Source organism: Fonsecaea monophora (assembly GCF_001642475.1).
Source record: "Fonsecaea monophora strain CBS 269.37 chromosome Unknown Scaff1, whole genome shotgun sequence".
Classification (NCBI taxonomy): domain Eukaryota; kingdom Fungi; phylum Ascomycota; class Eurotiomycetes; order Chaetothyriales; family Herpotrichiellaceae; genus Fonsecaea; species Fonsecaea monophora.
The window spans coordinates 309,165-324,569 of NW_019173932.1; the positions used below are offsets into that span (position 1 = coordinate 309,165).

At 51.2% G+C, this 15,405-nt stretch overlaps 5 protein-coding genes and 1 non-coding gene across 6 annotated transcripts; 1 reads left to right on the forward strand and 5 right to left on the reverse strand.

Annotated features, from left to right (window-relative positions):
• Positions 1-1,616: 1,616 nt before the first annotated feature.
• AYO21_00106 (hypothetical protein) lies at positions 1,617-2,765 on the reverse strand (the record flags this gene model as incomplete). The annotated part of the gene is made up of 2 exons (XM_022650098.1): positions 1,617-2,341; positions 2,393-2,765. 2 exons carry the CDS (start codon positions 2,763-2,765, stop codon positions 1,617-1,619), a joined length of 1,098 nt encoding a protein of 365 aa, XP_022517424.1.
• A 1,438-nt stretch (positions 2,766-4,203) lies between these two features.
• AYO21_00107 (hypothetical protein) lies at positions 4,204-5,400 on the reverse strand (the record flags this gene model as incomplete). The annotated part of the gene is made up of 1 exon (XM_022650099.1): positions 4,204-5,400. The coding sequence occupies one exon, from the start codon at positions 5,398-5,400 to the stop codon at positions 4,204-4,206; it is 1,197 nt and encodes a 398-aa protein (XP_022517425.1).
• Positions 5,401-6,087: 687 nt separating this feature from the next.
• AYO21_00108 (hypothetical protein) lies at positions 6,088-7,704 on the reverse strand (the record flags this gene model as incomplete). Its single annotated transcript, XM_022650100.1, has 1 exon — positions 6,088-7,704. The coding sequence occupies one exon, from the start codon at positions 7,702-7,704 to the stop codon at positions 6,088-6,090; it is 1,617 nt and encodes a 538-aa protein (XP_022517426.1).
• Positions 7,705-8,418: 714 nt separating this feature from the next.
• AYO21_00109 lies at positions 8,419-8,508 on the forward strand. The gene has a single exon. It is a non-coding gene; the product is annotated as a tRNA-Asn (tRNA).
• Positions 8,509-9,682: 1,174 nt separating this feature from the next.
• Positions 9,683-10,326, reverse strand: AYO21_00110 (hypothetical protein; the record flags this gene model as incomplete). Its single annotated transcript, XM_022650101.1, has 2 exons — positions 9,683-10,107; positions 10,176-10,326. The coding sequence occupies 2 exons, from the start codon at positions 10,324-10,326 to the stop codon at positions 9,683-9,685; spliced, it is 576 nt and encodes a 191-aa protein (XP_022517427.1).
• A 1,932-nt stretch (positions 10,327-12,258) lies between these two features.
• AYO21_00111 (hypothetical protein) lies at positions 12,259-14,793 on the reverse strand (the record flags this gene model as incomplete). The annotated part of the gene is made up of 6 exons (XM_022650102.1): positions 12,259-12,737; positions 12,798-12,890; positions 12,946-13,249; positions 13,302-13,769; positions 13,832-14,208; positions 14,268-14,793. The coding sequence occupies 6 exons, from the start codon at positions 14,791-14,793 to the stop codon at positions 12,259-12,261; spliced, it is 2,247 nt and encodes a 748-aa protein (XP_022517428.1).
• Between the last annotated feature and the right edge of the window lie 612 nt (positions 14,794-15,405).

Below are 15,405 nucleotides of genomic sequence, written 5' to 3' on the forward strand. Positions count from 1 at the left end.
ACAATTCAATTCACACTACCTCCGATCTATGGTTCTCTGGTTTTTCACACTCCCGGGATGGTGACGAGGCGACGTGATATGTTCCTGGGCACCAATACTTGCGAGCGGAGCATGCTCAACCCGATGGTATATGGCGGTTGCAGTCACAAGTCTATTCGTTGTTGTGTGCGTCTCCTGCTACGTGGAAAAGGTCCGAAAGACTCTCCGAAGTCCTTCGAGGGGCAGCTTCCTAACTCGAATGAATACAACGTACAAGAATGCCGAAATACCGTTCTTCCTCGACACGTTGGCGGACACGTTTTGTCGTCTTCAGGAACGACGATTCGACTCAGCAGGAGATGGTTGCGAACTTGAGATAGCCTCCTGGTCTAAATGAAACAGCAATACTTTAGGCAGGCACACCCTGCTCGACAGCGTTCTGTAAGCCACCGAGCGCAAGTGGAGGGCACCCTTGACACGCAAGCACTTTTATCTTCCACTTGTCTCCTTTGGTCGCGTGTTTGGTGCTGTAGAATGTTGCCACAACTCTATGGATGCATGCTACTGCGTGTGGTCTATACTGTCTCAATCTCGTGGACAGATGAAGGACACAAGCGTGATCGATGTGTGTTGAGGGGTTCATACCGAGTATTGTAGCTGGCCAGGAGGCATGAACCATGGAAAACCTGACGGGACCTGTTTACCATACGGGGGCGAAGTCGACTCCGAATGTAAATTATCTCCCCCCCCCTCCTTGTGTCTCTCTCCTTTTACAGAAGTCGTCTCCAATCTTGAATCACTTTTATTTCCCGTACTTCTGCTGCGGCGAGAAACGGGAGGCCTCGCTGTTGTGTCTGTTGACTGTTGACACAATGAAAAGAATGACAGGCCGATGGAATTCTGCCCGAATGCCCATCCAACATATGCCGTCAAGTATGACTTGTGGACCTCACGTATCGAGGCAATGGGTCGCCCGGATCGTGTTTCCTTTGGGGGGGGGGGGGGGGGGTGGAGAGTTAATTTTCGAGGGGTGGTGGTTCTTTAGAAAATAGTTGTCATACTCATCATATACATGATCCTTGTCAATCATGTGAAATACAGATTCTTGCTCGTCATTCGTAATACATAATCTTTGCCTCCCAATACAGATTCTTACCCCATCATTCGAAATACATGATCTTGCTTCACAATACATGATCTTTGCCTCCCAATACAGATTCTTGCCCCATCATTCGAAATACATGATCTTGCTTCCCAATACATGATCTTGCCTCCCAATAAAAGATCTTTGCCCACCCAAACCCTGCAGTGTAGAGACCGGCGACTCATCCAACACAAGGCAGTTCGAGCGTGCGAGCCAACTTGTTTCCAGATGCGCACATGTCTCTTTCCCCATTCGTACAAATCGTGCTTCCTGACCAAATTCTCAAGCCTGCCACCAGGACCGATGCCACCCAGTAAGATCACTGACGATTGAAGATCTGTATGCGATCCGTCTCCCCGTATTTCCTCGCCCGTGGTGTCGGTGTACGGTGTTGTGTAGGGGCAGCCTTGTATACAAGGCTAGGAGCCTCCCCCATCCAGCGTCGTTCGTGAGAACCATTGCATCCACGTTTCGTTCCACAGTCCAGTCTCGTTCACAAAGCCTCTCCAGAGTCTGGGTCTTGATCCGTGGTACCCGTGGTACCTGGTTGTGTTTTTGCCGCCATCCGTTCGGCCATTTCGCAGAGCTCATGGAGCAATCCCTCGGAGCAAGTATTGTTTCGATAGATACCTTTGTCTTTAAGGGCTTCTTCGCGGGGCTCCGGGTTATTCTCAATGCCGATCTCTGTGTCATCTTGTCTGTACCAAAAGAGCATTCTGCAAATCGCGCAACGCTCGCAGCGCGTGATCCCTCTCCCCTTCTGGATGGTGAATGTAATTGCAAGCTCATTCTCGTGATTGAAATGTTGAGGCCTATCGGTTGGTTCTGCATCAGATCTTGCTGGAGTGGATTCGAGTTTCCAAGTGTTGATGGCTTGCGTGCCGTCACGATCGTCGTCACGTAGGTTTTCGTCGAGCCAGAGTCCAGCCTTCGTGACGTGTTGTGGAACATTGCTTTGCAGATTTTCAAAGCGCGTCTTCCTGGACTTCTTGGCCCATTTCCCGAGGTATGTTGGGTGATGTTCACCATTGGTCGCAATGATATGTAGACAGATATTCGGTTGCGATGATGTCTGAATATGTGACCCTATGCATATTGAGATATGATTCGGAATGCCATAAACTCCAGCGCAGCTTCGTTGAAGGTTGTCGTCGTGTTGTTCTGCATCCGTCATTACTGTGTGAATCTTCAATTTCTGTAACTCGTTCAAATACTCCACTAAGCACGCGTCAGTATTGGTCTCCCCACCCCAAGGCTTAGCGCAATTACCTGGTGTTGTAGGCTGCTTCTTTCTTGCGAGGAGCCGCACCAAAAGACAAAGGCAGTCATCGGCGGGTAGTTTTGGGACGCACTGCTTCTCTTCCTCTGTCAAAGGATTCGATTGAATCATGTCTTGAAGTGTCTTCGCGGCGGTTTTGTTACCCGGGTTCGAGGATGCCCATTGTAAGATCTCGGTGACGACGACGATGAGCTGAACGAACTCTTGCGGCCTGTTGCTTGCCCCTTGCTCCAGCAGAAGAGCATCTTCGATGATGGCTTGGTAGGCTCTGAAAAATCCGTCATCGAGTTCTTGCGAAGGTTTGTGGTTGCCGATAGGGTTCCTTGTGCACGGAGGGTTGAACGGTTCGACCGTCGGTTCCATTTTTTCTCTCTATGGGGGGAGAAGTAGTTGTCAAAGAACCGCGGTACGTTATCGAAGGCAGGCTGTTCTGGATGAATTGAGGTTGCGACTGAGCATTTGCCTGAATCTTGAAGGCCACGATCACTGGTGCTTTGAAGTGTAAACGATCGCGAAGCAACATATGTCCTTTCAGGACCAACAGAAAATAGGATATCCATTCTGCCCGTCAATTTGGAGCAAACCATACTGCTCGGAACAAAGATGATAGCAATCTCAAGGAGGCGCGCTGTTGCACGTATGTGCTGGAAGAGATACCGCAAAGGCTTGATCATTGACCAAGACAAAGGTTGATCGCTGCATTGCAGACAGCAAACAGAGACAGAGAGCCCGGATCTGGTCCCAAACAGACTGGTTACAATGAGGTGCATTGGAGTTTCCGGCCAAAGCCAACACCATGGACAAACTCCTGGTGATAGGGGATGTTGCCGATGAGTAGATGTTTGCTCCATGGCGAAAAGTGTAAAACTGCCACATCAGCAAGCCGGGACGCGAGTGTGGCTATGTAAGAGCCATCCAGCAGGTTTGTTGTGTTGTTTAACAAAGACAAAGATTGCTTTGTTCACGAAAAGGAGATGGAGGCTGTGGGAGCAAACAAGCATCACAAAGACGCCAAGATACTCACGAGGCTGAAGCGAAAGGGATGCCAAGACAATTTTGCGGTACGGCCCAAAGGCTCTGGAGGTAGCCCCAGGAGGTAAAAGCGGCAACAGTGTCCGTGTCCCAGTCATCAGTAAATATACTTGCGCCGCTTTTAACAGGGCTGCCGCCACCGCCGGTTACGATGTTGTTGCACTTGGCCCGTCCACGAGTCTTGTTGCCTCAAAAGTAACGTGCTAGCTCTGATACATTGAACCTTGACCGCAAGCTGTCGATAGGCATGCGTTCAACTTCCCTTCGCAGGGCAAAAGTGAGAACGTCTCCACGAACACTTCAGGCCACGCTCGACTGCTTTTCGCGAATCTTTCGAATGCTACCATATCAACGCTTTCAAAAAGCGCTTCATACCTATTACTACAGAAGGTAAGAGGCGGAGGAGGAGTGCTGAACGCGGGATCAAAAGCAAATGAAGAAGCGAGTCCTGCGAACACTGAAAATGGACTAGGCTGTCCATGCTACGGGGCAAGACGTCTACATCCATGAATAGCCGGCGCACCTGCGAGTAGGAAATGACACTTTCTCTTCCATTGGTCTCTGATCCGGTTGAATCCTGACACGTCTAATTGCTGATTGTAAAAGCATTCAACTCGGAGGAGCGGTAAGCTGGACGCCTCTCGTGAGACCGAGCCAGGTCAAGCCCAACCCCTACTTGACATACCCGAACTCCCTTCGACCGACCCCGTCACGGCCCTCGAGGACGTGATTGATTTGGTCAGACCCTTTTCCGCTGGGAAAATTCGGGCTATGTTGACCGGGGCAGTTCATCTATCATAGGTTTGTCCTTAGCGTTGAACTCGCTGCCTTTGAGCGGAAGAACGGGTCTGAATCGAGGTATGGCCTTTTGGAATCGGTTCTTCTTGTCCCAGAGATATTGTTTCAAAGTAGCTGCATCCAACTCAGCATGGTCCCATTCACTAACCGAAGAGAACATCTTGATAAGATCGGTGTCGTTCTCAGCTAGGCGATGGAAGAAGTCTTTAGCGCCTGCTTCTGCCGAGTAATGTGGCGTCCTTGGTGGATACTTTCGCTCGCTCTCTGGAATGTCATATTCCTTTACCTTTTTCCTGTCCGGCCTGTGACGCGAAAATTTCGAGAACCTGAAAGCACGAAGCTCTCGGACAAGCCATACCGGTCTCTCTGGTCGTTCTAGGTCGACAACAACAGCGAACCAGGACGGCGTGAGGCTCTCCTTTGGCGCTGGATCTGACGCTGGCTCATCGTAACGCCAATAATGGCCTGTAATGCAGAGTTGGCCGAGAACACTCACGACCCTCGGCATTTCCTGACGGTTGGGGTGTTGGCTCAAATCATCCAGCCCATGATAGTCGATGAAGTAAAGAAACGGTTTCGAAGTTTTCTTGCTCGGAGCGTCAAACCAGGGATAATAGCGAATGCCCAAGAGGCTGATCATAGCGCAGTCAATGTCAAACTCTGGATTGTCGGCGTGGCTGCTGGTGCGATAGGTGGATCGCAGCGTCGACTTATCCGCAGAAGGGCTGGAAAAGCTGGCAGTCCAGAAATGGCAAGGTCCTTCTCCCACTTCAAGTGGGCCGTGGCTTTGCGCCGCAGCCCAGGCCTCTTGAGTGGAAGAAGCCGTGTTGTTGCCTTCGTTCCAATAGAGGAAGCTATTAGGTGCCAGGTCGGCCAAACACCATACTTTGTGTGGAAAGAGGCGAACCAAGTCATTGTTCTTGTCGTGCTTGAAGGCCTCAATCGGCACCAAACTCATTGGCCATAACTTGCGATTGTTTTCACCCCATAGTAAGCAGGCTTGGTTTATTCTTCGATTAACTTTATCGTGCTCGACGCTATCCTGGTTGATCCATGCGTCCCTATACTTTTCGAAATCGGAAAACTGAAACTCCAGCAAGGCCTTTTTCATGTCCCGCGCGGCACTCGGTGGCGCAAATTCTCGTCTCATCGGCGGCTTCCTATTCATGGTGTCTGAAACGGCTGTCTTGAACCCTTTTGGAGGAAGGATTTGTTTAGAGAACGAGGGAGATGGTACTCTTGTCGTCTCGGCGAGAGTGAGAAACGTTTACGAAAGGCAGAGAAAACCAAGTCAACAAAACCAGGACCAACACGTCGTTATATATGCTAGGACGGGCTCGAGCCAACAACCGACGCGTCTTTGTTTACCAGATTGTCATGCAGTCGGTGCGCGAAGCCCCAAAACTTGAGTGATGGAATGCTGAATTCCAATCTCTGCGCCTAGCAATCATCAAGTCATGACTCTGAAGGGGTTGACGCATTCCGCACCAAGGCCGAGAAGGCAAGGAGACTCGTGATGCAAACCTGGTTGTGAACTGGACTGTTTCTCTTTCAGCTATTCAGACCCATATTAAAAAGTCGAGGAATTTGGGCCCAGATTCCTACCACTCTTCGGTTGATGGGGAGTTTCTTTCATTGGTCCTGTGCAAATTTGCTTTTCAGTGGAAACTGGCAACAACATTCACATTTTTGTGACGGATCTACAAAAAACAAAACAAGACAGGAGTCTTGGAATCCCCGTGTTACGCCTTGGTCACTTCCTGACACGAGACAACCACAGCCCTGATGGAATGGAACGCAATATCACAGCCTCGTGGTTCACGGGACCCCTCCCTGTTGTTGTTGTTGTTGTTGGTTACACAGGCACGCAGCTGTAGCTGGTAGCAACGGCCGGATCGCCGCCCGTATACTTGGATGTCAAGGGATACAGGCACAGATGATGCTCGGCCGTTGTGCCGTTTGCCCGTGGCGACGAAGCCGACAGCGTCTCAGGCGCCACGCCTTGCTCGACCCAGGTGACCAGCGCGGCCAGCGGATCCGTGGGCACAGCGCCCAGGCCGCCACCACAGTGGTTGACGCCGGGGGCCAGAAACAGGCGCCAGAACTCGTCGACAGCGGCGTTGCTACCGCCAAAGAGCGCGGTAACCCACTCCCGGTAGTCGATGGTGTTGTTGGTCATGATCAGCGGGTCCGCCAGGCCGTGCCACGTAATCATCTTGCCGCCCAGGTCACGGAAGGGCGCGAGGTCCGGGTTCCTCGTCCCGATGGCCCATTCGTACTCGTCGTTGGACTGGATGTAGAAATCCAGGAACTGACTGTAGTCGACCGTCGAGTAGTCGAACGTGGGATCTCGCTTGAGGAAATAGGCGGCCCAAGTGGAGGAGAAGAAGTCGGGAACCCCGACCGACGTCCCGTTGGGGAGCGTCGTGGTGTTGGCCAACGTCGACAATGGGGCGCCCTTGTTGAGACCGTACCAGAGCCGTGACCCCGATGGGGTCGTTGGACCGGCCCAGATCCTGCTGACGATATCGGCCACCTGAGAAGTGACAGTCACCTCCTCGCCGCCGCCGTAGCTCGAACAGTCGAGTTGGGATCCCACCAGCTGGGCAGGTTCAAACGGACAAGTGGCCGGATTCCCAATGATGCCGTCAACAAGCCCGTCAAGTCCGTCACATTCTGCAATGCTAGCATTGGTGAATGCGTCTAGCTCGCACAGGGACGGGAACAGACCCGCATCGTGGTAGACAACCTGAGGCCACCCGCCGGCCACGAGCAGCGTGGGCCAATTGATCGCGGGGGCGGCGGCCAAAACACCGTTGTAGTCGCCGGGGTATCTCTGGGCCTCTATCATTCCTTGACGGCCGCCCGTGGAACATCCATTCCAGTAAGAGTGATGCGGCGGCGCACCGTAGAAGCTGGTGGTCACGGCTTTGCCAACAACGGTCATGTCGTGCAGAGACCGCGAGGCAAAGTCCACCACCAATGGCCAGTTGGTCGTACCGTCGGCGCTCAACGCCCAAACCGGTTCGACGTCGGTGATGGGGTGCCCTCCGTCGGTGATGCCGGCGGCATAGCCCGACGAGGCTGCGGGCGCCAGTGAGACCTGGCCGTTGTCAGTGTCGTATCCACCGCCGCCGACGCCTTGAAAGCGCCCATTCCACCCCGCCAGGGGGAGGAAGACCTCGACTGTCACCAGGTCGTTCGCTCCCGGGTGCGATAGCGTGACAACGACGTCACAGATGGCCAGGCCGCTGATGCCTGGGGATCTAGCGGTGGCCGGCACCGAGTAGCTCATATTCCGCACGCCAGTGATGGAGACCACTGTGGCCCCAGGCACATCCGGCTTTGGAATGGCCTCACAGGCCATGACGGGCGCTCCAGCCGTCGGGGCGGCGTGCCCCGGCGCGACGGTGATGCTGAATTTGACAGCAACACTCAAGGTGGTCGCTAGACCTCGTCCCCAGAGACGCATTTTGGAGGCAAGTTTGTACTCGGCTGGAGAGGAGAGGGGAAGAAGTAAAACTGTGGCCGGATGACGAAAGACTGGACAAACTCCACAAACTCGGGGAACATCTACTCTTTCTAAATAGTCAACATGAGCCCCATCCCGACGATTCTCTACTTCTCGTTAGTCGGTGCCGCAGACAGAGATAGAGAGGGGGGGTGGAAGAAAAGGGTCTACCGATCACGATTTCACCACACCGGAAGATGAGCATAGAGATTGCTACACTGCCTAGCTACTAGACCCAACATAGTCGGGAGGCGGTATATCGCTTTACGTGTCAAAAAAGGATTGTTAGCTTGGGGGAGCTGGTGGAAGGAGGTGTTTTGATCTGGGGAGGACGGACCTCGGTACTGCGGCAAGCACGGCATTGTTTGTTCTCCTTTGATACCTTTGAGATACTACCTACCTAGGTACTTATCCATCGCAACGGCCCCTGTATTCAGCATATCCTGGGATACGGTTAGCCTGTTGCCCGTGGACAAGGGCCCTCCACACAGATCGACATGAGACTATACCGTTTCTGGTGATTGCCTTCCTCTTGAGGTCTAGTGCCTTGAACATCTCCATGCCCCGCTGTTTTTCTTGTTCCCACGTACCTGGCGGCGCGGGGAAGAAACCTATCGACCATGTCACAACTCAGAGGGGATTGATGTCATCCCCACTGGACGTCGTTGCAACCACTTACTGATTGGTCCAGGAAGGATCGATCTCATTGTTGTTGTCGTCGAGCCGAGCCACCCTCGGCCAGAGGTTTGACGCTTCTGCAGTGCATGTAGTATTATACTCCAACTACTCGGTACCTGTTGTTTCCTCGTCCCAAGCATGACCGTTCTTGTGAGCGGGCAATACCCGGCGTTAGAGTCTTTCTGACATAGCATCCACAGCAATTGTCGTCGGTAACCTTCGGCTAGCTGCTTTAGCTTGAAAGACGCTCACTACTACTACTGTGAGTACTTCGATACGCCTCGCCTCGTATTCGTGCTATACCCCGCAGTCAGAGCCGGGGCACGACGCTCAAGGCGGACAAAAGATCCTACCCGTAGACTTTTCCAGGCTTTCACAAATGAGCCGTCAGGCCTGTAGTTACTAGACTGCTATACCGCCTCACCCCGTGTGGGATTTGCCGAGATGGCGAATCGCCGGTGTTTGCAGTGTTCGGCAAATTCTCCAGCCGCTTTGTGTACCCAAGACGATTGGTGTCTCAAGTAAAGACTCATGTGGACTTTGGAGTGAACCGGAGAGTGTTTACGACGACTCGGGAGTCCGGAAGGCGTTATGACACATTCGAGTTCTCCCTTTGAACAAATTCATGTTCCTTTTCTGTCCCGGATCTTCCACCCTTTTCTGGAGTTTCTTGGTGTTGTCACAATCCAAATTCAAGTCAAGATCTAACGTCGTCCCAGACGAGGATGGCCTTGACAAGTCTTGCCGCTTGGCATGTCATCAGACTGTTGCCCTAACCATATCGGGTAGGTTAGTCAAAGAATTTCCACTGCGGTATATAATAAATCCGTAGGTCTGAGATCCCTTTTTCCTTGATCCTTCAACAGGATCCATCCACTAACGGAGAACTCAATCATTGAGTTGAGGACAGTGATCAATCAAAGTTATGGAATCAATCTGATCAGGACTCTCTACGCTGTTTTATTATTACTGTGCGATGACCGTTACCCCCAAACAAAACCATGCCCGCCGCCGTACGAGTTGATGCCTCTGGCTAAGAGCCTCGCCCCCAGTTCAATAGCTAGAGAGAACTCGATCCGACCCAACTCGACCTTCTACATACAAAGTCTAGGCGGAGACTTTGGTTCGTAATACATTACTCGCAATAATGACTGAAGGAGGGTAGTTAAAAGCCCACAATCCGTCGCAATATTCATGCTGATTCCAATGTTGAGAATCGGAATGAGGATAGCCTGAGTCGCTGGGGGTACTTCAATCTTCTTCAATCAAGATCTCCCGTGACCCCCCAAACGTCAGCAAATGGATCCCATTTGTCATCCAAATGTCTCTCATATTCCATAACATTTGCGACCGACTCGGCTGTCCCTGCACCATACAACATCTGGATGAATGCAAACGTGACATCAATGCCCGCAGAGACCCCTGAAGAACTCCACACCGGTGTGACTCCGGGGGTGTCGTCAACAACCCATCGGGCCTTTCGTACCCATTTGACCTTTGGCCCGAGCGGCGTCACCAAGGACCAAGTACATTTGTTAGTTGTCGCTCGCCGATTGTCCAGGAGGCTCATGCCCGCGAGGATAGCAGACCCTGTGCAGATAGTAATCACGTACTTCAAATTGAAGAATACGGATTGAATGTATGATTCGACAGGAGCCATTGATACTTTATTGCGAGTCCCAAAACCTGGGAGAATTTGTCAGTTTCATCGTCGACAACGCAAAGTAGATGCTCTTTCATCTCGCAATACGCACCTCCAGGAATGATTAGCACTTCCACTTCGGGTGCATTTGTAAAGGTGTGGGTCGGCAAAATCTCCTGTCCGAATGAAGACGACACAAAGGGATTTGGTTCTGGATTGGTTGATACTGGCGTCAAGGACTCGGCTATCACAGCAAGCTCCATGCTGTGGTCTCGGGACAGGACGTTCAAGGTACTGAGGGGCCCGAAGACGTCTGGTGCGGCTCGAGGATCAGATGGCAATCAACAGCATCACATTCCTCCTTGGGATCCCAACACATCAATATCTCTCAACCTACCAAGCGCCTGGAATCCAGGAAAAACAACGACGCCATATTTCGTCGGTGGAAGGGCAGTACTGCGTGGCAGTTTGAGCAGTGATGAAAGACATGAGAAGAGACGAGGGGAGAACATACTTCATGCTGATGAAAATGTCACGACGTCCGCAAACGAAGGATCCAAGAGATATACCGACGTTGACTCGTTTGTGGGTGCTTTTCTGGAATCTCTCGGTGTACCGAGTAGGTGTGGGACACCTCGACCGGCCAGGGGAGCTCCTCTTGAAGAGAACTTTGCGTGGGTGGAAACCTCGGGTGCATGGATTGTATGTAGATGCCCCCTCAGGCCATGCAGAAATGCGGTTTGTGCGGAGTTTAGCGGTTGGCTGGGTCCTTTTCTTCTTTTTTCTTTAATAAATCGTCTTAAGTAGCCATTGCCCTTCGAGTCGTGCTGGAGTCAGCTGTGCTGCTCCACCACGCACCGGCGCCACGGTGCGTGCCTCGGGATTGGTACTAGTAAGTTGCTCAGCAGTGAGCACAATTCCAACCACTAGGCACATTGTTGTTTGTACGTAGCCTAGAATCCGAAACTGAGGATCAGCGAGAAGACGCCAATCACTCACGCGTTGCACTCCACGTGAAGGTTACACCTCATCAGCGCGCAATTGGACGCTCTCACATGTCTGTAATCGGTGATTACTGGAGAGGACCTCGAAATTCCTCTACTGCAGTAGTCTGCGTCGGAGTTGGTCGTTCACGGTAGGCTGATCGAATGAAATGTTGCGAGATTGCACCACATCTACAGAGGCAATTGACCATCGTGGTCTTACCTTGATTTGCTCGGACAAACACTTCTGATCGAATTTTGTCGACAGATACCAACCCAGCTGTTGCAGCATAACCTTCGACACATTTCTCGAGATGTCACAGTATCCTTTCCCATTCGCCCAGGCCGCAAAGCTGGACTCAAGAATCACAATCCCTCGCACAGTGTACGAGCCGGATCTTGTGTAAACTGCATGATGCCGCTGCCATGCCTGAGGAAGATGACGGGGTCCGAGCCTGTCTCCAAATGACGTGAGTTTAATACTGCGGGAGACGGATGACAGTGAAACGAGTCTGTCCCAGCTACATCTACTCAGCGACCTGCTGCAATCCCGCCAGGGGACTATCTCCGTTTCTTTGTTGCAGATGACAGGTCCAATCACTGAACATTGAAAAGCCTTGATGCATTGGAGCTTCCACGCTGTTTGACTCTCGGTGAGCTCGCAATGATAATGCTGCTATGTTTTGCTTCATTTCGTCTCAGATTCATGTCTAAGAGTTGGGATACAGCCGTGGCCACTGAGGATCATTAACCTCAGAGCAGAGCGTCAATACTAGTCGGCAGGCTTGAGCATTAGCGTGTCTAAACTGCAGAAGCCTCTGAGTAGAAAGGAACAGTTCAGATGAATTGTCGAAATTCTATCAATAATAGTTGAATCCGTGTACCTTCTACCGTAGGATTGCATAAAGAACGAGACTCAAAAAGCTGTTCTCTTTAGCTCGTCCTCATCCGTAACAACAGCCACGTACCCAAGAGGGTATACCAAAGACAACAACACTGACAGGGCGGATTGATGACTGAGCTTCGTTTGATCTTCAGAGAGAATATAGTGCGCGATGTATAGCTGCAGAGTTTGGGAGCCAACCCCCGTAGATATCTGGTTTTGGATAATCCAGAGGGAGCTGCATCTTTTCCAACAAAAGATACTTATAGTAAGCGCCTAGACTCGAGTCAGACACGTCGAGGATCGAGAATGACGAAAATGAAAAAGAGTTATCCCGACTCACGCTGGAGGTCCATCACGTCAAATCCAGCGACTGACTGCTGAATCGTGTCCGAGGAACTGGGATCGTTGACCGATTCCGGCTGCGCCGCAAACTTTTCCTTCAGCTGAAGAAGTTTACTTTTCACAGCCTTCCGCTCGGGAGAACTGTTCCAAGCCTCTGGCCAATCTTGTGGACTGTCAGAATCAGCCGTGGAACCGGTGACCTCGAACACCCATTCTGCAGGGTTCTCCTCTGCATTGCATGGTCTGGCCCCGTTTTGTTCGAAGTATCTGGTCACCGTCTTGCAAGAGACACCTATTTTACCAAAATATAGCTGTTTGCCTCCCTTGGCGAGCAGGATCAGTCGATCAAAAGACTGCAGAAGCCGTGCAGACGGTTGATTGATGGTACACAGGATAGCCAAGCCTTTCTGTGCAAGCTTCCGCAGGAGCGCACATATAGATAGAGCAGCCTGACTGTCCAGTCCTGGGACGGAGTATTCCAAGTCAGTAATCCTCTTCTACCATTGATGCTGATGTCACTAACCCGACAGCGGTTGTTCGAGAAAAAGCGCGTTGGTAGGTTTGGCAGCAAGCTCGATTCCAATCGCCAGTCGTTTTCGTTGTTCGCTATTCAAAACTGCAACATGATCAGCATGCAGTAATGTAAATGTTCAAGGACATGCTTTCTTCACCTGTTCCCATGGCTGTATCGGCAACTGCTTCCATACCAATGAGGTGAAGAACTTCCTCAACATAGGCCATCTTCTCAACGTATGGGGTCGTTTTGGGTTGCCTCAGTATCGCACTGAAGATCAATGCTTCCCTGACAGTCGCGGCAGGAAACTGCAAATCAGGCTGGTGCACAACACCGGCCGTGTTCTTGGAGGCAATGTTTCGAGCCTGACCATTCACCAGAATATCGCCATGGACGACACCGGAAGTCGGACGATTGGCCAAGACATCTAGCAGAATGCTTTTACCAGCGCCACCGACACCCTGAGATAGAATTTGATCAGTAAAAAGGAAAGACAAGGGACAGGACACATACCATCAATGCCGTCAACGTTCCACCCCTCAGCCACCCATCGACTTGATCTAGAAGTCTTTTGGTCTTGTCGCCACTCTTGACATCATAAGAAAGATTCTCCCAGTGGAAAAAGTTTTCGTTTCTCTCCTGCTCCTGATCTTGGTCGACGGCCGGCTTTTCCAATTGTACGGCGGCGGCCTGGTCTGCTAAATTTTGTTCTTCTAGGAATTCCTCCTCTGTCATTTCTCGAAAGTAACTTGGACGGCCTTTTTCTTCAACCACTTTCATTCTCGGATTCTCCTTGAAGTCTCCCATCGGTGCACTCATCCATTCTCCGTCAGCCATCAGAGCGACACTGCAGTGCCAAGGGGTCGTGAACCCGGTTTTGGTGTTCAGCAAGCTCATGGAAACTTTGTGCTCTCCGGTAGACTGATGGATCGAAAGTCGTAGATGATTTGGGAAGTTCTGCTTGATCGCTCCCGCAAAGGCCTATTCCCGAGGGCAAGTGTTAGCAACCTAGGCCTCGAGGTCTACTCCTTTGTTGTACTTACGTAGCCTCGAACCAGCATTTGCTTGGCTAAATACTTCGTCTCCCTCTTGTATGTGTTGCTGGTCCGTGCTCCCCCGAGCGTGTAGATGTGCCGCAAGTCTGACATCAAGAACCTTCGATATCCTTGATAGGTCAGTCGAGTATCTTCGTCATCGGCAATCAGCTGATCTATGTCTAGGTCATCTTTCCCAAACTTGTTGAGAATGAAACGACGGAAGTTGGTAGCGTTGGCGACGTAGGAAATCTCGTCCAAGGAGTCCGGTAATTTGAAATCTACAAAGTCTTTCAATCTGGAGAATCCGATATTGGTGAATGCCTTTTCGACGGCCATTTCTCGTAGAGCCTGCCCATAATGCCAAGTGTCTCTATCTGAAATGCCTAGCAGATCTACAGTTCCGCGTTAATGAGTATCAGTGACAAAGCATCATGGGACGAACCATTGTAGACAAGCCCATCCGAAATGATGACAACGTGAGCACCCGGTGCATATATCTCCTCAATACGCCTACACATGTTGTGCAACCGGGCCAAGGCGATCTCCTCGGCCTTGTCGGGCAGAAAACCGAGAGCCTTGTAGACTTTGTTCGCTGATTTGAAAGGGAATGCTGGAAGACACATATCGATCCGGACCCCTGCTTTGACAAACTTGTTGAGAACCGATATGAACTTGGGTCTTCCAGCCTCAAGCCGATCTCGGCAGTCGTCAAATTTGTTCAACGCGTAGTCGAAGATGATCTCCAAGATATTGGTGGAGATGAGGGTGATCGAGGCATCCTCTTCATCAGAAGTCGGTGTGTTCGAGATCGTGACTACCATGCTTGCGAGCTTCTGCGGAATGACGTTGAATGGTGCCAGGCTTTCGAGAGAGGCATTGGTGATTTCATTCTGACCGGGAATGGGAAGGCATCCATTGCTTAGCACATGGCCGTTCGTAATCGAATCAGTATCCGCAGTAAGTGCCATATTATGATGAGTATGAAGAGCAATTGGGAGGTTCACAAGAGTCAATCCGCTGCAGTTGTCCAACTGATACCTTGAGAGCACAACAAGATTTCTGATGATGATTTATCCCAAGTGGACTGCAGGACAGGATCTGGTGAGTATAGTATGTGCTGCGGCTACAGACATACTACAACCTGTCAATTCTAGTCAAAAGGCTCTGGGGGACCCGGCCAGACCCACACAGGCAGAAACATGCTCAATGTTCACCGACTCTTACCGAGTACGCGCATCAAGGATGTTACATTGCATAAGAAGCGACCCACATCATAATCTATATCCTTTTCGACTAGTTTCAAAGTAAGGGATGTCCGTTGCATTACACGGCATGTGCAGCAAGTGGAATGATCCTCTACCCTGGATTAGAAGCGTGGGAGACGTGGCCTCTCGCATAACCTCAAGGACGGCAGCAGAGCGGCGAAGTGGACGAAGCAGCAGAAGCCGGAAGATAGTCCTCGGGGCATGGTTAGAAGCTGATCCAAGCTAGAAAAGTAAACATTGTCTGGTTCTGAAAGCATGATTCCATAAGTTGTCGACAGGGCCCATCATCACATTTCGATTTTTGACCTTTTCATT